Source organism: Mustelus asterias, chromosome 4, assembly GCF_964213995.1.
Source record: "Mustelus asterias chromosome 4, sMusAst1.hap1.1, whole genome shotgun sequence".
NCBI lineage: Eukaryota > Metazoa > Chordata > Chondrichthyes > Carcharhiniformes > Triakidae > Mustelus > Mustelus asterias.
Window position 1 is genome coordinate 150,489,489 of NC_135804.1, and position 26,843 is coordinate 150,516,331.

General features: G+C 43.5%; 1 protein-coding gene across 8 annotated transcripts in view; it reads left to right on the forward strand.

The window, feature by feature from the left end:
• The window catches only part of brwd3 (bromodomain and WD repeat domain containing 3), a 124,166-nt gene that overhangs the window by 74,479 nt on the left and 22,844 nt on the right, over positions 1–26,843 (forward strand). For 3 of the 8 annotated variants that reach the window (XM_078211946.1, XM_078211947.1, XM_078211949.1), the window contains exons 28-33: positions 1,570–1,681; positions 11,833–11,894; positions 12,321–12,476; positions 12,654–12,774; positions 25,510–25,635; positions 25,725–25,803. In XM_078211946.1, the coding sequence (XP_078068072.1) occupies positions 1,570–1,681; positions 11,833–11,894; positions 12,321–12,476; positions 12,654–12,774; positions 25,510–25,635; positions 25,725–25,803 (656 nt within the window). Of the gene's footprint in view, positions 1–1,569; positions 1,682–11,832; positions 11,895–12,320; positions 12,477–12,653; positions 12,775–25,509; positions 25,636–25,724; positions 25,804–26,843 lie in introns of those variants that run through there. The other 5 variants (XR_013497675.1, XR_013497676.1, XR_013497677.1 and 2 more) reach the window with 3 other exon arrangements.

Genomic DNA, 26,843 nt, shown 5'->3' on the forward strand with positions numbered 1-26,843 from the left:
TTTCAAGTTGGTCAGAGATGATCCCTCACTCTGCACCGAGCAGGCAACATACCATGCGGGACTCTCGATCATGCTTACAAAGGATGCTATCAACCCCCCTAATTATAGAATCCCCTACAACTACCACTTGTCTTTTTTGGTCCCCCCACTTGAATGGCTTTCTGTACCATAGTGCAGTGGTCAGCTAGCTCATCCTCCCTGCAGCCCTTTTCCTCTTCCACACAGGAAGCAAGTACCTCATACCTGTTGGACAAAGTCAAGAGCGGAGACTCTGTTCCTGAATTCAGGATCCTCGGCCTGCCTCACTTGCAGTCACACCCTGCTGGCCTTGACCGCTGACCGAATTTGAAGTACTTGATCTACTGGGTGTGCTGTTCTTTCCTTGTCACTGAGTAAAAATCCTGGAATACCCTCCTTTACAGCACTGTGTAGGTGTACCTACTCTATACAGAGACTGAAGTTGTTCAAGAAGGCAGCTCATCACCATCTTCTTGAGGGCAATTAGGAATGGGCAATTAATGCTGGCCTAGTCAACAACTCCAACATCCCATAAATGAATAAAAAGAAATGGTAGATGGTGGTGAACAGGATTAATTTTTTTTGTAATTGCAATTGTTTCATAATTTTAGTTTAGGATTATTACGTAAGAGCTGTTCCTGACATTTCTGAACCCTTATTAATGTTTTAACATCAACTGCTGACCAGAAATACTGCCAACAACCTGGAGCAGCCAGCTTGTGTTTGGAGGCAGTGGGGGTGAAAATTGAGCACGGACACAATGATTGGGGAGGTAATTAAGTTGATGTAAGAGCATATAAATAACATACTAGAAATACAGAGCAAGTATGTTTTGGATGTTGAACCTAGGAAAGAAGAGATAATGTTTTTAAAGTACAACTACAGTGTCTCAAAACCAGCAATCTCGGGATTGAATCTTGCCAGTTTTGAGTTGAGTAGTTCAGACCAGGTTAAGGGTCACTTGGATCATGGGAGAAGACAGGCATGCAAAATCGATAGCTATTCTGCACTAGAATGCAGAAAACATTTCCAGTTTGAAATAGCTGATTTGAGACACTGTACCTGTACAGAAGGTTTATGCCTATTTTGCATCCGTTTGTTTGGCATTGCCAAATCACTCACCTGAAGAAGGAGCGAGACTCCGAAAGCTTGTGCTACCAAATAAACCTGTTGGACTTTAACCTGGTGTTGTGAGACGACTTACTGTGCTTGCCCCAGTCCAACGCCGACATCTCCATATCATTGCCAAAGAGGCACAGCTATTTATTGTGAAGAACCTTTGCATTTCTTGAATTCAGACAGATGAGACACTGGCTCATCATGTTTCATAATAAATGTAAATTGTACTCATGTCCACCACAATTCTGTCTTTGCGCATCTAATAATTCTAATAATTTTGTTACTTCAATATATAATTGAATAAACTGTAGTACTGCAGACTTGCAACAATTTAAAAACAATGAATAAAAAAAGTCAGGTAGAGGCTATTTTGCATTCAAGGTTAAGTACTTTGAGGGATTTAAAAATAAACTTTTGTTACTGTTTTGCCAGGAGACAAGTTTCGCAGTATAATAGACGATGCCTGGTGGTTTGGATCAGTACAGAGTCAGCAACCTTTTCAGCCTGAGTATTCTGACAGTTTATTCCAATGTTACAATGTTTGGTGAGGAACTCTTATCTTTTGGATGTTGTTAATAACTTGCATAAATGTATAACACTCACTTTGAACAGAATTAAGAGATGGAACAGAATGCCATTCATAGAATGATTTATTTACTAGGACATACTTTCCATCTATTCCAGATATCCAGCACTTTTAAAACAATTGCAATGTTCCTCTGGCATCCGAACTCTTATTGGCTGACTTCCTACTTGCTATTGACTTCTGTCTTACTCTGCAGCTTCTTTGTTCAAAATATTTGTGTTGAAATAGAATATTTTCATTGCTTTTTAAATAGTTGTATTACTTAGCAGAAAATGGTAAATAGGCAACTGATCTTCCAGTAGAAAATTGAATATTTTATCACTACTACAGGGAGTAAGAATTTTTAATGTAAAATAAAATAATTTTGGGATGGCTGATGGGGGTTAGAATTAACTGCACTTGAAAAGATTTCAACAAGTCTTATTTACAACGCAAAAATTTTTTAAAATTAAGCGAGGTCTCTGAAGATGCTCAGTGCTGGAGAACAAGGGTGTCCTAGAAAGGACAAGGACAGACTATTTGGCGAAAGCTAGCAAACAATGGAGCTGCCAATACATTGCTGGGCATCTTCTACAGGCCACCATAGTGGAAAAGCTTTAGAGGAGCAAATTTACAATGAAATTAGACAAGTACAAATACTATGTAGTAGCTGTAAAGGGCTTTAATTATAGCAATATAGATTGGGTTAATACTGTAAAGGGCTAAGAGAGAGAATAGTTTCTGAAGTATTTTCAGGATAGTTTTTTTGGTTCAATCTGTTTCTGGTGCAATGAGGTGGGTAGGCATTGCTAGATCTAGTTCCGGGAAGTGACATGGATCAAGTAGACCAGTGGTCAGTAGGGGAATTTTAGGGGGCAGTAATCATACTATTACAAGGTTTAAGGTTATGGAAATGGATAAGGAGTAATCCAGAGTAAAAATAATTGGTCCTCCCCCAATTAATTTCAGTTGTGTGAGAACAGATTTGCCTCTGGTAAATTGGAATCGAAGATTGGCAGGACAATGGCCTGCGTCCAAAGAGGAGTTGTTTGGGCATAGTTGCGATACATTCCTACAAGGAAAGTAGGTTCTGACAAAGCTAACTCCCTGGATGACAAGTGGTAGAGACCAAAACATGGTATAAAGCAGAAACAGATAGATAAGATGGTTAAGAAGGCATGGGATACTTGCCTTTATTAGCCGAGGCATAGAATATAAGAGCAGGGAGGTTGTGATGGAGCTGTATAAAATGCTCGTTAGGTCACAACTAGCATGTTATGTGCAGTTCTGGTCGTTACGCTATTAGGAAGGATGTGATTGCACTAGAAAGGGTGCAGAGGAGATTCACCAGGATGTTGCCTGGGCTGGGCATTTTAGCTATGAAGAGAGGCTGGTTAATCTGGGATTGTTTTCCTTAGAGCAGAGAAGGCCTGATTGAGATGAACAAAATTATGAGAGACATGGGGTAGAAACTTTTCCCCTTAATAGAGGGGTCAATAACCAGGGGGCATCGATTTAAGGCGAGGGGATTTGAGGAAAAACATTTTTGCCCAGCTGGTGGTGGGAAATGGAACTCATTGCCAAAAAGGATGGGAGCCCTCAACATTTATTTGATTTTGATTTGATTTATCATTGTCACATGTATTAACATACAGTGAAAAGTATCGTTTCTTGCGCGCTATACAGACAAAACATACCGTTTGTAGAGAAGGAAACGAGAGTGTGCAGAATGTAGTGTTACAGTCATAGCTAGGGTGTAGAGAAAATGCGAGGCAAGTCCATTCAAAAGTCTGACAGCAGCAGGGAAGAAGCTGTTCTTGAGTCGGTTGGTACGTGACCTCAGACCTTTGTATCTTTTTCCCGAAGGAAGAAGGTGGAAGAGAGAATGTCCGGGGTGCGTGGGGTCCTTAATTATGCTGGCTGCTTTGCTGAAGCAGTAGGAAGTGTAGACAGAGTCAATGGATGAGAGGCTGGTTTGCGTGATGGATTGGGCTACATTCACGACCTTTTGTAGTGCCTTGGGTAGAGCAGGAGCCATACCAAGCTGTGATACAACCAGAAGGAATGCTTTCTATGGTGCATCTGTAAAAGTTGGTGAGAGTCATAGCTGACATGCCAAATTTACTTAGCCTTCTGAGAAAGTAGAGGCGTTGGTGGGCTTTCTTAACTATGGTGTCGGCATGGGGGGACCAGGACAAGTTGTTAGTGATCTGGACACCTAACAACTTGAAGCTCTTGACCCCTTCTACTTCCTCTCCGTTGATGTAGACAGGCGCGTGTTCTCCTTTACGGTTCCTGAAGTTGATGACAATCTTCTTCGTTTTGTTGACATTGAGGGAGAGATTATTGTTGCCGCACCAGTTCACGAGATTCTCTATTTAAGAATCATTTAGATGAAGACTTGAAACTCTATAGCATATAAGGGTGCAGACCAAGTGCTGGAAAATGGGATTAGAATAGATAGGTGCTTGATGGCCAGTGCAGACACAATGGGCCAAAGGGCCTCTTGCTGTGATGTAGAACTCTGACTAAAAATAGGGAACATATGGCAAATGTCAGCTGATGTGAACCAGGCTGAAAAAGAACATTCAGGGTAAGTGGAGAAAGTATGAGAAGAAAGCAAAAGAGAGGCTGACAACTAACACAAAAGGGAATCCAAAGGATGGTAAAAGGGAGAGTGGGGCCAGTAAGTGACCAAAGAGCTAACAAGGTTAGCTTAACTTCTGTAGTAGGGAAAATGCTTGAATCTATCATCAAGGAAGAAATAGCGAGACGTCTGGATATAAATTGTCCCAATGGTAATGTATTAGCATGGAGAGAGGATTGGTTAACTAACAGAAAGCAAAGAGTGGGAGTAAATGGGTGTTTTTCTGTTTGGCGATCAGTGACTAGTGGTGTGCCTCAGGGATCAGTGTTGGGACCGCAATTGTTTACGATTTGTATAGATGATTTGGAGTTGGGGACCAAGTGTAGTGTGTCAAAATTCGCAGATGACACTAAGATGGGTGGAAGAGCAAAATGTGCAGAGGACACTGAAAGTCTGCAAAGGGATATAGATAATCTAAGTGAGTGGGCGAGGGTCTGGCAGATGGAGTACAATGTTGGTAAATGTGAGGTCATCCATTTTGGTAGGAATAACAGCAAAATGGACTATTATTTAAATGGTAAAAATTGCAACATGCTGCTGTGCAGAGAGACCTGGGTGTTCTTGTGCAGGAATCTCAAGGAGTTGGTTTGCAGGTGCAGCAGGTAATTAAGAAGGCAAATGGAATTTTGTCCTTCATTGCTAGAGGGATGGAGTTTAAAAACAGCGAGATTATGTTGCAGCTGTATAAGGTGTTGGTGAGGCCACACCTGGAGTACTGTATGCAGTTTTGGTCTCCTTGCTTGAGAAAGGATATACTGGCACTGGAGGGGGTGCAGAGGAGATTCACTAGGTTGATTCCGGAGTTGAGAGGGTTGGCTTATGAGCAGAGACTGAGTAGAACAAAGAACAGTACAGCACAGGAAACAGGCCCTTCGGCCCTCCAAGCCTGTGCCGCTCATTGGTCCAACTAGACCATTCGTTTGTATCCCTCCATTCCCAGACTGCTCATGTGACTATCCAGGTAAATCTTAAACGAAGCCAGCGTGTCTGCCTCCACCACCCTACTTGGCAGAGCATTCCAGGCCCTCACCACTCTGTGTAAAAAAACATCCCTCTGATATCTGAGTTATACCTCGCCCCTCTCACCTTGAGCCCGTGACCCCTCGTGATCGTCACCTCCGACCTGGGAAAAAGCTTCCTACTCTTCACCCTATCTATACCCTTCATAATGTTGTACACCTCTATTAGGTCTCCCCTCATTCTCCGTCTTTCCACGGAGAACAAGCCCAGTTTACCCAATCTCTCCTCATAGCTAAGACCCTCCATACCAGGCAACATCCTAGTAAATCTTCTCTCTAAAGCCTCCACGTCCTTCTGGTAGTGCGGCGACCAGAACTGGATGCAGTACTCCAAATGTGGCCTAACCAGTGTTCTATACAGCTGCAACATCAGACTCCAGCTTTTATACTCTATACCCCGTCCTATAAAGGCAAGCATATCATATGCCGCCTTCACCACCTTCTCCACCTGTGCTGCCACCTTCAAGGATTTGTGGGCTTGCACACCGAGGTCCCTCTGTGTTTCTATACTCTTGATGGCTCTGCCATTTATTGTATAACTCCCCCCTACATTAGTTCTTCCAAAATGCATCACTTCGCATTTATCTGGATTAAATTCCATCTGCCATTTCTCCGCCCAATTTTCCAGCCTATCTATATCCTGCTGTATTGCCTGACAATGTTCATCGCTATCCGCAAGTCCAGCCATCTTTGTGTCATCCACAAACTTGCTGATAACACCAGTTACACCTTCTTCCAAATCATTTATATATATATATGTATCACAAATAGAGGTCCCAGTACAGAGCCCTGCGGAACACCATTGGTCACAGACCTCCAGCCGGAAAAAGACCTTTTGACTGCTACCCTCTGTCTCCTGTGGCCAAGCCAGTTTTCTACCCATCTAGCCACCTCTCCTTGTATCCCATGAGCCTTGACCTTCTTAACCAACCTGCCATGAGGGACTTTGTCAAATGCCGTACTGAAATCCATATAGATGACATCCACGGCCCTTCCTTCGTCAACCGTTTTTGTCACTTCCTCAAAAAACTCCACCAAATTTGTAAGGCACAACCTCACTCTTACAAAACCATGCTGTCTGTCACTAATGAGATTGTTCCGTTCTAAATGTACATACATCCTGTCTCTAAGAATCCTCTCCAACAACTTCCCTACCACGGATGTCAAGCTCACTGGCCTATAATTACCCGGGTTATCCTTGCTACCCTTCTTAAATAACGGTACCACATTCGCTATCCTCCAATCCTCAGGGACCTCACCTGTGTCCAATGAAGAGACAAAGATTTCCATCAGATGCCCAGCAATTACAACTCTTGTCTCCCTGAGCAGTCTAGGATAGATGCGATCAGGCCCTGGGGATTTGTCAGTTTTAATGTTACCTAAAAAACCTAACACTTCCTCCCTTGTAATGGAGATTCTCTCTAATGGGTCAACACCTCCCTCTGAGACACTCCCAGTCATCAAGTCCCTCTCCTTTGTGAATACCGATGCAAAGTATTCATTTAGGATCTCCCCTATTCCTTTGGGTTCTAAGCATAATTCCCCTCCTTTGTCCCTGAGAGGTCCGACTTTTTCCCTGAGTAGACTGGGGCTATACTCATTGGAATTCAGAAGAATGAGGGGAGATCTTATAGAAACATATTATGAAGGGAATAGATAAGATAGAAGCAGGAAAGTTGTTTCCACTGGCGGGTGAAACTAGAACTAGGGGGCATAGCCTCAAAATAAGGGGAAGCAGATTTAGGATTGAGTTGAGGAGGAACTTCTTCACACACATACAGTTGTGAATCTGTGGAATTCCCTGTCCAGTGAAACAGTTGAGGCTACCTCATTGAATGTTTTTCAGGCAAGGATAGATAAATTCTTGAACCATAAAGGAATTAAGGGTTATGGTGAGTGGGCGGGTAAGTGGAGCTGAGTCCACAAAAAGATCAGCCATGATCTTATTGAATGGCAGAGCAGGCTCGAGGGGCCGGATAGAATACAGAACATTACAGCGCCCTCGATGTTGCGCCGACCAGTGAAACCAATCTAAAGCCCCTCTAATCTACACTATTCCAATATCATCCATATGTTTATCCAATAACCATTTGAATGCTCTTAATGTTGACGAGTCCACTACCGCTGCAGGCAGGGCATTCCACGCCCTTACTACTCTCTGAGTAAAGAAACTACCTCTAACATCTGTCCTATATCTCTCACCCCTCAATTTAAAGCGATGTCCCCTCGTTTTAGCCATCACCATCCGAGGAAAAAGGCTCTCACTATCCACCCTATCTAATCCTCTGATCATCTTGTAAGCCTCTATTAAGTCACCTCTTAACCTTCTTCTCTCTAATGAAAACAACCTCAAGCCCCTCAGCCTTTCCTCATACGATTTTCCCACCATACCAGGCAACATCCTGGTAAATCTCCTCTGCACCCTTTCCAATGCTTCCACATCCTTCCTATAATGCGGCAACCAGAACTGTACGCAATACTCCAAGTGCGGCCGCACCAGAGTTTTGTACAGTTGCAGCATGACCTCCTGGCTCCGAAACTCAATCCCTCTACCAATAAAAGCTAACACACCGTACGCCTTCTTAACAACCCTATCAACCTGGGTGCCAACTTTCAGGGATCTATGCACATGGACACCCAGATCCCTCTGTTCATCCACACTACCAAGTATCTTACCATTAGCCCAGTACTCTGTATTCCTGTTACTCCTTCAAAAGTGAATCACTTCGCACTTTTCCGCATTAAACTCCATTTGCCACCTCTCAGCCCAGCTCTGCAGCTTATCTATGGTCCCTCTGTAACCTGCCACTTCCCTCCGCACTGTCTACAACTCCACTGACTTTAGCATCCTTCTATGCCCTCATCCAGGTCATTAATAAAAATGACAAACAGCAGTGGCCCTAAAACAGATCCTTGCAGTACACCACCAGTAACTGAACTCCAGGATGAATATTTCCCATCAACCACCACCCTTTGTTTTCTTCCAGCCAGCCAATTCCTGATCCAAACCACTAAGTCACCCTCAATCCCATGTGTCCGTATTTTCTGCAAAAGCTTACCATGGGGAACCTTATCAAATGCTTTGCTGAAATCCATATACACCACATCAACCGCTTTACCCTCATCCACTTCTTTGGTCACCTTCTCAAAAAACTCAATAAGGTTTGTGAGGCACGACCTACCCTTCACAAAACCGTGCTGACTATCCCTAATCAAATTATTCCTTTCCAGGTGATTATAAATCCTATCTCTTATAATCCTTTCCAATACTTTGCCCACAACAGAAGTAAGGCTCACCGGTCTATAATTACCAGGTTTGTCCCTACTCCCCTTCTTGAACAAGGGGACAACATTTGCTATCCTCCTGTCTTCTGGCACTGTTCCTGTAGACAATGACGTCCCAAAGATCAAAGCCAAAGGCTCTGCAATCTCCCATCCAGCCTCCCAGAGAATCCTAGGATAAATCCCATCCGGCCCAGGGGACTTATCTATTTTTACCCTTTTCAGAATTGCTAACACCTCCTCCTTATGAACCTCAATCCCATCCAGTCCAACAGCCTGCATCTCAGTACTCCCCTCGACACTGATCCTCTCCAGTGTGAATACTGATGAAAAATATTCATTTAGTGCCTCTCCTATCTCTTCAGACTCCACGCACAACTTCCCACTCCTGTCCTTGACTGGCCCTAATCTTCCCCTAGTCATTCTTTTACTCCTGACATACCTATAGAAAGCTTTAGGGTTTTCCTTGATCCTACCTGCCAAAGACTTCTCATGTCCCCTCCTGGCTCTTCTTAACTCTTTCTTTAGGTCCTGCCTGGCTAACTTGTAACTTTCAAGCTCCCTAACTGAGCCTTCATCTCTCATCCTTGCATAAGTCTCCTTCTTCCTCTTCACAAGAGATTCAACCTCCTTAGTAAACCACGGTTCCCTCACACGTCTGCCTCCTCCCTGCCTGATAGGTACATATTTATCAAGGATGTGTAGTAGCTGTTCCTTGAACAAGTTCCACATTACAATTGTGCCTGTCCCCTGCAGTTTCCTTCCCCAACCTATGCCAGCTAAATCTTGCCTAATCGCATCATAATTTCCTTTCCCCCAGCTATAACTCTTGCCTTTTGGTATATACCTATCCTTTTCCATAGCTAAGGTAAACGTAATCGAATTGTGGTCACTGTCACCAAAGTGCTCACCTACCTCCAAATCTAACACCTGGCCTGGTTCATTACCCAGTACCAAATCCAATGTGGCCTTGCCTCTTGTTGGTCTATCTACATACTGTGTCAGGAAGCCTTCCTGCACGCATTGGACAAAAACCGACCCCTCCAAAGTACTCGAGCTTTTCCAGTCAATATTTGTAAAGTTAAAGTCCCCCAGTACAACTACCCTGTTACTTTCGCTCCTATCCAGAATCATCTTTGCAATCTTTTCCTCTACATCTCTGGAACTTTTCGGAGGTCTATAAAAAACTCCCAACAGGGTGACCTCTCCTTTTCCTGTTTCTAACCTCAGCCCAAACTACCTCAGTAGACGAGTCCTCATCAAAAGTCCTTTCTGCCACCGTAATACTGTCCTTGACTAACAATGCCACACCTCCCCCTCTTTTACCACCTTCCCTGTACTTACTGAAACATCTAAACCCTGGAACCTGCAACAACCCTTCCTGTCCCTGCTCTATCCATGTCTCCGAGATGGCCTACTCCTGCTCCTAGTTCTTATGTACAGAGGCTAAGGGCAGGACTGAGGTTCGTGGTTGAGTACTTTGTATCTGCCTTAAGCAAGAGAGAAGATGCTGCCAAAGTCATAGTAAAGTAAAAGAGGCGATTGCTAATGCACTGGATGGGCTAAGAATTGACTTATCCAAAAAAAAAAACTAGGGTTGATGAGGGCATTGTGATTGTGATATGCAAGGACTTCCAAAAGGTATTTTAATAAAGTACCATATCACAAGCTTTTAGCAAAATTAATGCCCTTGGAATAACAGAGGCACTGGCAGCATGGATACGAAGTTGGCTAAGTAATGAGTGAAGAAACAGTTATGTTGAGTGGTTATTTTTAAGAGGGAATTGGATAATTATCTTGAGAGAAATTTGGCAATCTACAAGGGAGAGTGGAAAGCTGAATTCTTGCAGTGTGTGTATGTGGACATGACAGTCAAATGACAACCTCCTGTACTATATTCAGTCTCATTCCCTATTCTCATTTAAAACATTTTTGGCCAAAAGTGGTTAAGTGCTGAGAAGAATTTTTAGAATTAGAAATATATTAATAAATTTGTAATTCAGTTAATTTCTTAACTTCCTAACTGCAAATCAGGGATTCAAAGTGTATCGGTATCCAAAATCAGCTAAGTTTAAAACTTAAGGTTATGAGTGATTCAATAATATAGAATAACAGTCCATCCCTATTTTACCAACAGTCATGTTCATCATTTAAAGTGTCCAACTACTCCCCTGTTAAACCTTGTGCTCATGTTATATCCAATCAATAGTCTATAAGTAGTGCAGGTTAATTACAAGATGGTGGTATGTTGTAGCAACATTGTCAAATGATGAATTCATGGTAAAAGTCCTGAGGCAACTAACTAGAACGGTAGTCAGTTACACGCTTTTCCTAACTCACAACAACACACTTGATGATTTAGAGGAGTTGGCCTCAAAACAGTGTGACACCAATAATCCCAGTCAACCAATGCCAATGATCTATGAGTGCTAGCTCCAGTTTGTTTTTGCCGGGGACTACTAGGTTTGCTGGAGGTATGATCAGAGGAAGTTTTGGCCACTCGTTAAGACCGAGAAAAACTTTGATCCCAGGTACCAGTTTCATAGTGCTGTTTGTTTCAGCTGCTGTACAGGATTAAGCGAATTATATTGACTGTTTATGCACACCATTGAGTCTCTTCCTTTGTGAGTAACATAATGGAAAATGGTATTTGATAAGACCATCTGGGAATCAAAAGAAGAAAATGCATTAGTTGCATATATACTTCAGTGAAGTAAGAGAAAGTTTGCATTACCATATTACATCTCTTATATTCTGTGACTGGAATATAAACAAACTGAGCATCCATTTTGCAAGAAGCAAGATGAATGACCAGTTAGTATTTTGCTTATGCTGAATGGTGGTTTGGATACCTGGTGAGCAAGCTGCTCTGTTGTTTGGTGCCAAGGCAACTTAACATCCTGAGCCAAGAGATCTAGGAGTCTGGTCTCTGCTCAGTGTTTCATGTAAACACCACTCCTATGATGCCCTGTTGACCTAAATTACATAGTCGAATCCGGAGAAGGAGTTGAATCCACAGCCCTCTGACTTGGAGGTCAGTGTGAATAGCTGATTCGAGAATGCACTGCTTGCACTTCACCTAGTAACAGTCCTGGTGCAATAAACTGTGAAGTGATTGTGCACATCCTTTTAAACTTTGTCTGCATTTTAAAATCTTCGAAATTGTCCTGTTGTATTTCTAGCTGGGATAATAATGAGTTGGAGAAGATGAGCCCTTGGGATATGGAACAAATTCCTGACGATGGTAGGACACTTAAATTAATTTTGATAGTATTGAAAATGCATAAAAAGCAATAGAATTAATTGTGCATGGTATCCCTGCACTGCTCTTTGTATATCGGATAAGAATTTTGTTTTAATTGTGTACAAAAAGTTGTTGTAGGAGCTATTGCAGAATGTTTTCCCATATAAAATCAGGTTTTTAAATTTGCAGTTCTGATCCAAATTACATTATTCAATTATGATGTCTCAGCAATTAGCCTATTTCAAACTCATTGCCTCACAAATAAGATGCACTTACAATATGTTTGTGTACCTTTGCAACAGCTTACTATATTTTAATATGATTATAAAGGAGTTGAAATCTGCTTGATGGAATCCAAGGAAATAAACTTTTTTTAAAATATGGAAACAACTACCTTTTTGATGTATATCGTGTGTGCTTTTGCAGCTGCCTACCCTGAAGAAATTGGTGCCAGTGTTCCTATCACTCCAGAGGAGCTTCAAGACTTGTTATATAAACCTCAGGAGGGTGAATGGGGATCCGCCTCTGCAGATGAAGAACATAGACGTATCGTTCAGGGGATCGAACAACTGCTTACACTTGGTAATTTCATAATACAGCTTAAATTCAATTTCAAATCATGGCCCTATCTATTGTATAGAAAAGTTTAAAATTCAATTTTCCATCATAATTTGTCATAGTTCAGAAGTTTGAAAAATAAATGCTTGTTTTGGAGGAACTAAACAAATAGTAAGTATATAATTTTAATCTATTTGACAGAAATGGCTGCAGCATTTTCTGCCCCAGTGGATCTCTGTGCCTACCCGCTGTATTGCACTGTGGTTGCCTATCCAACAGACCTAAGTACCATAATGAAGAAATTAGAAAACAGGTTTTATAGGTGGGTTTTCACTTTCTCTGCTTCAAAAAAAAGTTTGCTTTGAAAAGTTAATTTATGAGTCACAAGTAGGCTTACATTAACACTGCAATGAAGTTACTGTGAAATCCCCATAGTCGTCACACTCCAGCACCTATTCGGGAACACTGAGGGAGAATTTAGCATGGCGAATGCACCCAACCAACATGTCTTTCAGACCGGAGCACCTGGTAGAAACCCACACAGACACGGGGAGAACATGCAGACTCCACACTGATAGTGATAGGGAATCGAACCCAGGTCCCTGGCACTGTGAAGCAGCAGTGCGAACCACTGTGCCACAATGCTGCTTTGGTTCTTTGCATTTGTTCCCCATTTCTAATTATGTTGAGCAGGCAATGTTGAGAACTGTTTTTAAGCATTTGAGCAACTTTAGTGGGCGTTAAAGCACATAGTGTGGCACTAAAGTCACATGTCAACTCAACTGAGTAGGGTAGTAGATTTCTTAGCTGAAGGACGTCAATGAACAAATAATAAAATGTATTGAATTCTGCTTCAGATGCATTTTTATCTCGGATATAATGTTAATTTATGACCTCTGGATACTAGTCCAGTGCACTAACTAGAGTTTTGTATTTCTGAAAGCAAGCACTTATATAATACTGTGAAATGTTAGCAGACAAAATATTTAACAGGATGGAAATTTGTCTCTGACAGTGATGCAATACAGGAATGGCCATGCATTATAATCAGTGCCTGATATTCAATTTTGTTTCAGTCAGCAGGCTGAGCATCAGTTGTTGAATAGAGCACGTGCCCAATCTGACAGTGCACCCTGTTTTGCTTCAAACTCCTCCATCTCTCCAGCCTCAAGATTTTCATTTGCAGTCCCTTCTCTACTCTTCTAGTTATTCCTGTGTGGTGTAATTTCAGGATTCCAGTCTTTTGTTTTCCACCACCAGTTTGCAATGTTTCTTATATTGTTTTGTGTTGGGAACCAACAAGAGGGAAAAACCTACTTGACCTCATCCATACCAATGTGCCAGGTACAGATGCATCTGTCCATAACAATATTGATAAGAGTGAACACCGCACAGTCCTTGTGGAGATGAAGTCTCGCCTTCAAATTGGGAATAACCTCTAATTTGTTGTGTGGCACTAACCATGATAGTTGGGGTGGATCTAGCAACTCACGACTGGGCATCTGTGGGGCCATCAACAGCAGCAGAATTGTACTCTAGCACAATCTGCAACCTCATGGACTGGCATATCCCCACTCAACTATTACAATCAAGCCAGGAGATCAACCCTAGTTCAATGAATAATACAAGTGGATGTGCCAGGGGCAGCACCAGGCATACATAAAAATGAGGTGTTAACCTGGCAAAGCTACCAAACAAGACTACTTGCATGCCAAATAGCATAAGCAACAAGTGATAGACAGAGCTAAGTGATCTCACGACCAACGGATTAGATCCAAGCTCTGCAGTCCTGAATGGTGGACAATTAAACAACTCACTGGAGGAGGAGACTCCACAAACATCCCCACCCTCGGTGATCGAGGAGCCCAACACAATAAGTGCAAAAAATAAGACTGAAGCATTTGCAGCAATCTTCAGCTAGAAGGGCCGAGTGGATGATTTACCTTGGCCTCCTCAAGTTGTTCCTAGCACCATAGATGCCAGTCTATAGCCAATTCGATTCACTCCCATGTGATATCAAGAAACGGTTGGAGGCATTGGAAAATGCAAAACCAATGGGCCTTGATTACATTCTGGCAATAATACTGAAGACTTGTGCTCCAGAACTTGCCATTTCCCTAGCCAAGCTCCTCCAGTACAATTACAATACTGGCATCTACCTGACAATGTGGAAAATTGCCATGGTATGTACTGTACACAAAAATCCAATCCAGCCAATTACCACCCCATCAGTCTACTCTCGGCCATTGATAAAGTGATGGAAGGGGTCATCAACAGCGCTATCATGCAGACCCTGCTTAGCAATAACCTGCTCAGTGACACCTAGTTTGGGTTTTGCCAGGGTCACTCAGTTCCTGACCTCATTACAGCCTTGTTTCAATCATGGACGAAGTGCTGAATTCCAGAGGTGAGGTGAGAGTGACAGCCCTTGACGTCAAGACTGCATTCAACTGAGTGTGGCATCAAGGTGCCCTAGGAAAACTGGAATCAATGGGTATCGAGCCAAACTCTCTGCTGGTTAGAGTCACACCTGGTACATTGGACAATGGTTGTGGAAGGTCAGCCATCTCAGTTCCAGGACATCTCTGTAGGACTCGCTCAGGGCAGTGTCCTGGGCACAACCATCTTCAACTGCTTCATCAATGACCTTGCCTCCATCATAAGGCCAGAAGTGGAATGTTTACCGCTGATGGCACAATGTTCAGCATTTTTTGCGGCGAATCAGTTACTGAAGCAATCTCATGTTCAAATGCAACAAGATCTGCACAATATCCAGATTTGGACTGACAAGTTGCTAATAACATTTGTGCCCCACACATGCCAGGCAATGACCATCACCAATAAGAGACACTCTTAACTACTGCCCCTTGCCATTCAATGGTGTTACCATCACTGAATCCCCCACTGTCAACATACTGGGGGTTACCATTGACCAGAAACTCAACTGGACTCGCCACATAAATACAGTGGCTTAGAATACTGTGGTGAGTAACTTGCCTCCTGACTCCCCAAAGCCTTTCCATCATCTACAAGGCACAAGTCAGGAGTGTGATAGAATACTCTCCACTTGTGTGGATGGGTGCAACTCCCAACAACACTCAAGAAACTTGACACCATCCTGAACAAAGCAGCCCGCTTGATTAGCACAACATCCACTCCCTCTTCCACCGATGCTCAGGAACAGCAATGTGTACAATCTACAAGATGCACTGCAGAAATTAACCAAAGGTCCTTAGACAGAACCTTCCAAACTCTCAAACCAATTCCATCTAGAAGGACATGGGTAACAGATACATGGGAACATCACCACCTGTAAGTTTCCCTTCAAACCATTCACCATCCTGACTTGGAAATACATCGCCGTTCCTTTGCAGTCATTGGGTCAAAATCCTGGAATTCCCTTCCTGACGGCATTGTGGGTGAACCCACAGTACATTGATTGCAGCATTTCAAGAAGGCAGCTCGCCACCACTGTCTCAGGGGCAGCTAGGGATGGGCAATAAATGCTGGAACACCCACTGCTCTATTGAATATGGATCATGCCTATCTCCAATTGGAAGTGTCATCCAGAAAATACATGATTCTAATCACACACACGCACAGGATTGTACAAGTACACTCGTTTGCCTTTTGGGTATCTTCAACTTGTGCCATTTTCCAAAGGGTAATAGAAAATATACTGCAAGAAGTACCCAGAGTGGCAGTCTACCTGGATGATGTTCTAATTACAAAGACCCCCATTGTGAAGAAACATCATAAAAGCTTGGAGGAGGCCTTGCAGTGTTTTTCTGAGGCTGGCATCAGGCTAAAAAGGGAAAAGTGTGTGTTTCAGGTACCGGAAATAACGTAGCTGGGTTAAAGGGCCAATAAAAATGGACCACACCCGGTTGAGAAGGTAAAAGCCATAAAAGAGGTTCTAACCCCAAGAAACACGAGTTAAAATCTTTTCTGGGCCTCATTAGCTACTACGGAAAATTCATTCTGAGCCTGCCCACCTTGATGGCACTCCTTCATACACTGCTTAAAAACAATTAGGTTGTGACAAAAACAACAGGAGGATGCTTTTCTGAGAGTCAAACCCCAATTATTATTAACAAATGTTTTGACCCATTATGATCTACAAAGACCACCCCCATGGAATTTGAGTGGTGCTGTCACACCGTTGAAACACTGGAATGGAGCACCCAATTGCGAAGGCCTCACTGACCTTAGCAAATGCGGAAAGGAGGTTCACTGAAATAGAGAAAGAGGGTTTCGCAATGGTATTTGTGGTTTTAAAAAAAGTTCACCAATACGTTTGGCCAACATGATTAAGAGGCATATGGCAGGCTTGCCTTCATCACTGAGGTGGTTAGGGGCTGTAAAAGCTCAGGTGGTTAGGGGCTGTAAAAGACTGGGCCTTGTGATTGGGGACTCCACAATTAAGGGGACAGATAGGAGGGTCGGAACTAAAGGTAGGGACTCAGGGTTGGTGTGTTGCCTACCAGGGGCTGGGGTCCGGGATGTGTCTGACAGGGTATTCAGGACTCTTAGGGGGGAGGGAGATAAACCACAAGTTATTGTACATGTGGGGACACACGACATAGGGAGGATAGGGGAAGGGGATATTAGGCAGGGATTTATGGAGTTGGGGTGGAAACTAAAGGCCAAGACTGACAGAGTGGTTATCTCTGGACTCTTGCCTGTACCACGGGATAGTTTAGAGAGGAATAGGGAGAGGGAAGGTTTGAATTCATGGCTGAGGGGATGGTGCAGGAGGGAGGGGTTCAGGTACTTAAGCAATTGGGGCTCGTACTGGGGAAGGTGTGACCTCTGAGAAGGATGGTCTACACCTTAATCAGAAGGGGACCAATATCCTGGGGGGTAAATTTGCTAAGGCCATGCAGGGAGGTTTAAACTGATTCGGGGGGGGGGAGGGATCCTGAGTAGTGGGGCTGAAAGTGAGGGATGCATGGATGGGGACTGCAATGCACGGCATTGCAGAGGTGGGGTGGAGCAGGGTTTGAAATGTGTATACTTCAATGCCAGGAGTATTCGCAATAAAGTGGGTGAACTTGCAGCGTGGATCAGTACCTGGGACTTCGATGTTGTGGCTATTTCAGAGACATGGATAGAGCAGGGGCAGGAATGGATGCTGCAGGTCCCGGGGTTCAAATGTTTTAGTCGAAGTAGGGAAGGAGGTAGAAGAGGGGGAGGGGTAGCATTATTGGTCAGAGATTGTATCACAGTGTCAGAGAGGAGGTTTGATGAGGACTTATCTGTTGAGGTAGTATGGGCGGAGATTAGAAATAGGAGAGGAGAGGTCACCCTGTTGGGAGTCTTTTATAGACCTCCTAAAAGTTCTAGAGAGGTTGAGGAAAGGATTGCGGAGTCAATCCTGCTTAGGAGTGAAAGTAATAGGGCAATTGTTATGGGGGATTTTAACTTGACTAATATTGACTGGAATTGTTATAGCTCTAGCTCGTTAGAGGGGTCAGTTTTTGTTCAAAGCGTGCAGGAAGGTTTTTTGACTCAGTATGTAGACAGGCCAACTAGAGGTGAGGCTATATTGGATCTGGTGCTGGGAAATGAGCCAGACCAGGTGCTAGACTTGGAAGTTGGTGTGCATTTTGGTGATAGTGACCACAATTCGGTTACGTTCACCTTAGTGATGGAAAGGGATAGGCATGAACCTCGGGCCAGTGGTTTTAGCTGGGGGAAGGGTAATTATGAGGCTATTAGGAGAGAATTAGGAAACATAGGTTGGACTAGGAGATTACAGGGACTGGGAACGTCCGACATGTGGAGTTTTTTCAAGGAGCAGCTACTGCGAGTCTGTGATAGGTATGTCCCTGTCAGGCAAGGAGGAATTGGTAGGGCTAGGGAACCGTGGTGCACCAAAAAAGTTTCTTTGTTGGTTAAAAAGAAAAAGGAGGCTTATGTTCGGATGAGACGTGAGCACTCGGGTAGTGCACTAGAAAGCTTTAGATTGGCTAAGAGGGAGTTGAAGAGCGAGCTTAGAAGGGCTAAAAGGGGACATGAGAAGACTTTGGCGGATAGGGTTAAAGAGAATCCTAAGGCGTTCTATAGGTATGTCAAGAACAGAAGGTTGGTTAGGGCAAGTTTAGGGCCAGTTATAGATGGCAGAGGGAAGTTATGTGTGGAACCGGAGGAGATTGGTGAAGCATTGAACCAATATTTCTCTTCGGTGTTCACGCAAGGGGACATGAATATAGCTGAGGAGGACACTGGGTTGCAAGGGAGTAGAATAGACAGTATTACAGTTGATAAGGAGGATGTGCAGGATATTCTGGAGGGTCTGAAAATAGATAAATCCCCTGGTCCGGATGGGATTTATCCAAGGATTCTCTGGGAGGCAAGAGAAGTGATTGCAGAGCCTCTGGCTCTGATCTTCAGGTCGTCGTTGGCCTCTGGTATAGTACCAGAAGATTGGAGGTTAGCGAATGTTGTCCCATTGTTTAAGAAGGGGAACAGAGACTTCCCCGGGAATTATAGACCGGTGAGTCTCACTTCTGTTGTCGGCAAGATGTTGGAAAAAATTATAAGGGATAGGATTTATAGTTATTTGGAGAGTAATGAATTGATAGGTGATAGTCAGCATGGTTTTGTGGCAGGTAGGTCGTGCCTTACTAACCTTATTGAGTTTTTTGAGAAAGTGACCAAGGAGGTGGATGGGGGCAAGGCAGTGGACGTGGTATATATGGATTTTAGTAAGGCGTTTGATAAGGTTCACCATGGTAGGCTTCTGCAGAAAATGCAGATGTATGGGATTGGGGGTGATCTAGGAAATTGGATCAGGAATTGGCTAGCGGATAGGAAACAGAGGGTGGTGGTTGATAGTAAATATTCATCATGGAGTGCGGTTACAAGTGGTGTACCTCAGGGATCTGTTTTGGGGCCACTGCTGTTTGTAATATTTATTAATGATCTGGATGAGGGTATAGTTGGGTGGATTAGCAAATTTGCTGATGACACCAAAGTCGGTGGTGTGGTAGACAGTGAGGAAGGGTGTCGTAGTTTGCAGGAAGACTTAGACAGGTTGCAAAGTTGGGCCGAGAGGTGGCGGATGGAGTTTAATGCGGAGAAGTGTGAGGTAATTCACTTTGGTAGGAATAACAGATGTGTTGAGTATAGGGCTAACGGGAGGACTTTGAATAGTGTGGAGGAGCAGAGGGATCTAGGTGTATGTGTGCATAGATCCCTGAAAGTTGGGAATCAAGTAGATAAGGTTGTTAAGAAGGCATATGGTGTCTTGGCGTTTATTGGTAGGGGGATTGAATTTAGGAGTCGTAGCGTTATGTTGCAACTGTACACAACTCTGGTGCGGCCGCACTTGGAGTACTGTGTGCAGTTCTGGTCCCCACATTACAGGAAGGATGTGGAGGCTTTGGAGAGGGTGCAGAGGAGGTTTACCAGGATGTTGCCTGGTATGGAGGGGAGATCCTATGAGGAGAGGCTGAGGGATTTGGGATTGTTTTCGCTGGAAAGGCGGCGGCTAAGAGGGGATCTTATTGAAACATATAAGATGATTAGAGGTTTAGATAGGGTGGATAGTGATAGCCTTTTTCCTCTGATGGAGAAATCCAGCACGAGGGGGCATGGCTTTAAATTGAGGGGGGGTAGTTATAGAACCGATGTCAGGGGTAGGTTCTTTACCCAGAGGGTGGTGAGGGATTGGAATGCCCTGCCAGCATCAGTAGTAAATGCGCCTAGTTTGGGGGCGTTTAAGAGATCCGTAGATAGGTTCATGGACGAAAAGAAATTGGTTTAGGTTGGAGGGTCACAGTTTTTTTTTTAACTGGTCGGTGCAACATCGTGGGCCGAAGGGCCTGTTCTGCGCTGTAATGTTCTATGTTCTATGTTCTATCAGTCGGGCATTGAGTACAAGAATTGGGAAATCATGTTGCAGCTATATAAGTGCAATTGGTTAGGCCTCATTTGGAGTATTGCATGCAGTTCTGATTGCCACACTTGTGGAAGCTTTGGAGAGAGTTCAAAAAAGGTTCACCAGGATGTTGCCGGGTCTCGAGGGCGTTGGCCATGAGGAGAGGTTGATAAAACAAGGATTGTTTTCACTGGAAAGATGGAGGCTGAGGAGAGACGTGATGGAGGTTTACAAAATTATGAGACACATTGACAGGATAGATAGTCAGAGATTTTTTCCCAGGGTGGAAGTATCAATTACAAGGGGTCACAGGTTCAAGGTGAGAGGGGGAAAGTTTAAGGGAGATGTGCGGGGGAAGTTTTTCATGCGGAGTGGTGGGTGCCTGGCATGCACTGCCAGAGGAGGTGGTGGAAGCAGGCACATTAGCAACATTTAAGAGGCATCGAGATGGGTACATGAATAAGGAAGGGATAGAGGGATACAAATCAAGTAAGGGCAGAAGGGTTTTTTTTTTAGTTAGGGCATCATGATCAGCTTGAAGGGCCTGTTTCTGGGCTGTACTTTTCTTTGTTCTTTGTATATAATCATTTTGCCATAGTGACAGAGCATAAACCTCTCTTCGGCAGAACACAAAACAATTTCCCCCCATTGTATTGGCTCAGATAGAATGTGGGGCGCTATTGAGTGCTTTTGAGCACACCCTGGGACATCATCCAGGGACGCAGGTCGCCAACACAGATGCTCTGAGCCGCCTACCATTACCCACTAGTCTACCCTGACTGCCAAAGATGGACTAAGTCATCAAGACATTAAATTTCATGGACACTTGCCAATATCAACCAAATAAATTCATGCATGGACCCAGAAAGATCAGACCTTGGCAAAATTACATCACATCACTTCATATTAAATGAAGGACGACAGGAGTATCCTACACAGGACCTAAAACCATATATGGCAAAGTCACTGTGGAATTTGAACATTCTTGGACTCGTGGAATAAGAGTTCCCATGGCAATAGGCGATTGCCTATCCAGGTTGAGCTGATCACCTGAGCTCTTGATAAGGCTGACCGCTAAGCGGGTCTACTGAACTACTGTTCTGGATGGGACTCATGTATGCACACCACAGGGCTGTGGTTTAACTTTTGATTTAACCATCATTCCTTTTCAGTCAGCTTCCTGAGTTATTACAGTTTCTAAACTAGATGTAATTTGAAAAAAAAGTTATTCCATTCTTAAAGTTACAAAGCCAATGCTCAGAATAGACTGGACAGACCCAAATCCATTCCTTACTCAAAATCAAACTCCAGTTGAATCCAACTGAAGGTCCCCACACCAGAGTTAAACAAGAGCCAAGATGACAGGATAAGGAATTGTGCTCATCTTGGGCTTGATTTGACACTTGATCTTAGCCACAAGGCCGAGAAGCGATCTTTTTCAATGAACCTATTTCCATATATTTAATTGGAATTGTCTCAAACATGGGGACAAAGGCAGCCCATCACTTTAATCACATTCTAGGATGTGATTGATGATAAAATGGTCATGAAAGTTTTGCGAGAAGATAACTAGTCGAGACATAATGGAGTTTAATTTCGATAAATGCGAGGTGATGCATTTTGGTAAAGTGAACTAGGGCAGGACTTACTCAGTTAATGGTAGGACGTTGGGGAGAGTTACAGAACAAAGAAATCTAGAGGTACAGGTTCATAGCTCCTTGAAAGTGGAGTCACAGGTGGACAGAGTGGTGAAGAAGGCATTCGGCATGCTTGGTTTCATTGGTCAGAACATTGAATACAGGAGTTGGGATGTCTTGTTGAAGTTGTGCAAGACATTGGTAATACACGCTTGGAATACTGTGTACAGTTCTGGTCACCCTATTATAGAAAGGATATTATTAAACTAGGAAGAGTGCAGAAGAGACTTACTAGGATGCTACCGGAACTTGATGGATTGAGTTATAAGGAGAGGCTGGATAGACTGGGATTTTTTTCTCTGGAGCGTAGGAGGCTGAGGGGTGATCTTATAGGGGTCTATAAAATAATGAGGGGCACAGATCAGCTAGATAGTCAATATCTTTTCCCAAAGGTAGGGGGCATAGGTTTAAGGTGAGAGGGGAGAGATACAAAAGTGTCCAGAGGGGCAATTTTTTCTCACACAGGGTGGTGAGTGTCTGGAACAAGCTGCCAGAGGTAATATAGAGGCGGGTACAATTTTGACTTTTAAAAATTGTTTAGACAGTTACATGGGTAAGATGAGTATAGAGGGGTATGGGCCAAATACAGGCAATTAGGATTAGCTTCGGGCTTTAAAAGAAAAAGGGGCGGCATGAACAAGTTGAGCCGAAGGGCCTGTTTCATTGCTATAAACCTCAGACTCTATAACCTAAAAGGAGGCTTCAGCCAATGAGAATTTTTATTGCCACAAAACCCAAGTTACACACTTGGAGCGGAATGGACTTGCAGGTCACCGGCAAGATTGAGATGATAACATCTGTTGTTATTTATTGCCCACCCCGCTTCATTCAAAAGAGCTGATTCAATATAGCTGAGATTTACTGTGTGCAGAAGGAGGATGTTGAAGCTGCCAATCCAAAGTTATGTTCTTTAGTACTGTAGTGTTGTCACATTCTTTCTAGTTTGGTGGGGTGCGGGGGGCAGTATATGCCATTCAAAACACGTGAATGTTGTTTGGTCCCACCTGTTCACTCATGTAGAACATAGAACATTACAGCGCAGTACAGGCCCTTCGGCCCTCGATGTTGCGCTGGCCAGTGGAACCAATCTAAAGCCCCTCTAATCTACACTATTCCAATATCATCCATATGTTTATCCAATAACCATTTGAATGCTCTTAATGTTGACGAGTCCATGACTGCTGCAGGCAGAGCATTCCACGCCCTTACTACTCTCCGAGTAAAGAACCTACCTCTAACATCTGTCCTATATCTCTCACCCCTCAATTTAAAGCTATGCCCCCTCGTGCTAGCCATCACCGTCGGAGGAAAAAGGCTCTCACTATCCACCCTATCTAATCCTCTGATCATCTTGTATGCCTCTATTAAGTCACCTCTTAACCTTCTTCTCTCTAATGAAAACAACCTCAAGCCCCTCAGCCTTTCCTCATACGATTTTCCCACCATACCAGGCAACATCCTGGTAAATCTCCTCTGCACCCTTTCCAACACTTCCACATCTTTCCTATAATACGGTGACCAGAACTGTACGCAATACTCCAAATGCGGCCGCACCAGAGCTTTGTGCAGTTGCAGCATGAATTCCTGGCTCCGAAACTCAATCCCTCTACCAATAAAAGCTAACACACCGTATACCTTCTTAACAACCCTATCAACCTGGGTGCCAACTTTCAGGGATCTATGCACATGGACACCCAGATCCCTCTGTTCATCCACACTACCAAGTATCTTGCCATTAGCCCAGTACTCTGTATTCCTGTTACTCCTTCCAAAGTGAATCACCTCACACTTTTCCGCATTAAACTTCATTTGCTACCTCTCAGCCCAGCTCTGCAGTTTATCTATGTCCCTCTGTAACCTGTCACTTCCCTCCGCACTGTCTACAACTCCACCGACTTTAGTGTCATCCGCAAATTTACTAATCCATCCTTCCACGCCCTCATCCAGGTCATTAATAAAAATGACAAACAGCAGTGGCCCCAAAACAGATCCTTGCGGTACACCACCAGTAACTGAACTCCAGGATGAATATTTCCCATCAACCACCAGCCTTTGTTTTCTTACAGCTATCCAATTCCTGATCCAAACCACTAAGTCACCCTCAATCCCATGTGTCCGTATTTTCTGCAAAAGCTTACCATGGGGAACCTTATCAAACGCTTTGCTGAAATCCATATACACCACATCAACCGCTTTACCCTCATCCACCTCTTTGGTCACCTTCTCAAAGAACTCAATAAGGTTTGTGAGGCACGACCTACCCTTCACAAAACCGTGCTGACTATCCCTAATCAAATTATTCCATTCTAGGTGATTATAAATCCTATCTCTTATCCTTTCCAATACTTTGCCCACAACAGAAGTAAGGCTCACCGTTCTATAATTACCAGGGTTGTTCCTACCCCCCTTCTTGAACAAGGGGACAACATTTGCCATCCTCCAGTCTTCTGGCACTGTTCCTATAGACAATGACGACACAAAGATCAAAGCCAAAGGCTCTGCAATCTCCTCTCTAGCCTCCCAGAGAATCCTAGGATAAATCCCATCCGGTCCAGGGGACTTTACTATTTTTACCCTTTCCAGAATTGCTAACACCTCCTCCTTATGAACATCAATCCCATCCAGTCCAACAGCCTGCATCTCAGTACTCCCCTCAACAACACTGTCCCTCTCCAGTGTGAATAACGATGAAAAATATTCATTTAGTGCCTCTCCTATCTCTTCAGACTTCGCGCACAACTTCCCACTCCTGTCCTTGACTGGCCCTAATCTTACCCTAGTCATTCTTTTACTCTTGACATACCTATAGAAAGCTTTAGGATTTTCCTTGATCCTACCCGCCAAAGACTTCTCATGTCCCCTCCTGGCTCTTAACTCTTTAGGTCCTTCCTGGCTTACTTGTAACTCTCAAGCGCCCTAACTGAGCCTTCATGTCTCATCTTAACATAAGTCGTCTCCTTCCTCTTCACAAGAGGAATTCATTTTGGACCATATTTTTCCTTTTCACCACATCATCCAGTGGTGCTTGTCACTGATGTTTTAACACAGACGAAAATATCTTTTTCTGTTTAGCTTTTGGAACTTTTCTGGCAATTTTTCCCCTTTCTCAAAACAATTTTGTGCTTTTGCTCCCTAAAAATTTATGTTGTAAAGCAGGTGGACTGTTTTGTTTAGCTTGATTCTTTTAATACTTTGGTGAACACCTCTGGACTCTTCTATATTTGCCAGCTGCCTCCTTTCTTCCAAGTCATTTCTCTCTTGCTATTGCCAAAATTATCTTAAGTTGGCGATTGAGTGATGTGGGTATGAAGCCAATGTCATCACAATAGGTTTGGTTGTATTTCCTGTCGATGAATAGTAATAAAGTGTAAAAATAGTACTTGTGACAAGTAATTGGAACATTTTACAGTGAGTTTGTAAACTCTGCCTGGTTGATGGTGGGCATGCTATTAACTTCTTAACATCCGAATTATAGGACAGTTTCTGCCCTGATGTGGGAAGTAAGATACATTGAACATAATGCCAGGACTTTCAATGAACTTGATAGTCCTATTGTCAAGTCTGCAAAGCTAATTACGGATGTGTTGCTTCAGTTTATTGGGTAAGTTGGTTAAGAAGACACAGCAAACTTTGTTCATAATGCTTGATTTTTATGGTGTGGTTTAACACCTGAATTTTCTGCATTTCCAGGGACCAGAGCTGCACCAATATATTGGAGCTTTATGAGAAAGTTAAGTCCGAGGAACTTAGCAGTGATGAAAATGACAAGGTAAAATATTTGTCCAAGAGATTTAGGTCATTAACCATATTCGCATCAAAATTAACAAACTAACTCCGAGATCAGAGGTAGGATCCAATCAAAATCAATTTCATCAAGAGGAGAGTTTAGAAATTGGAACAGCTGCCTCTTTTTAGTTGAAGATAGACTGATATTTTCCCCGTAGAAGATGATGATTATGTAGCACATTTAACTTTAGCTATAAGGTGAGATTGGACAAGTTAGGACTGTTCTCATTGGAACAGAGAGAAATAGGGGAGGCGCTGACCATAATTTTTGAAAATCTTCCTGCCTACAAGTGTAGTAAGAAGTCTCACAACACCAGGTTAAAGTCCAACAGGTTTATTTGGTAGCACAAGCCACTAGCTTTCGGAGCACTGCCCCTTCATCAGGTAAGTGGGAATTCTGTTCACAAACAGGGCATATAAAGACACAAACTCAATTTACAAAATAATGATTGGAATGCGAGTCTTTACAGGTAATCAAGTTTTAAACATACAGATAATGTGAGTGGAGAGAGGGTTAAGCACAGGTTAAAGAGCTGTGTATTGTCTCCAGCCAGGACAGTTAGTGAGATTTTGCAAGCCCAGGCAAGTCGTGGGGGTTACAGATAGTGTGACATGAACCAAGATCCCGGTTGAGGCCGTCCTCGTGTGCGAGATTTAGCCATCAGTCTCTGCTCAGCGACTCTGCGTTGTCATGTGTCGTGAAGGCTGCCTTGGAGAACGCTTACCCGAAGATCAGAGGCCGAATGCCCGTGACCGCTGAAGTGTTCCCCAACAGGAAGAGAACACTTTTGCCTGGTGATTGTCGAGCGGTGTTCATTCATCAGTTGTCGTAGGGTCCCATTGCCCAATACAATGGGATGGCCGGGTGTGTTTGCCTTGTATATCTTCGGGAGGCAGTAGAGATCTCCAACGCGAGGAGTACCCTATGCGAGAACCTCTCTGGCTACGTCGAGGGTATCCTGAAACCCATTGTACAAAGAACCCCCAGCTTTTGTCGTGACACTACGGACTTCCTACAGAAAC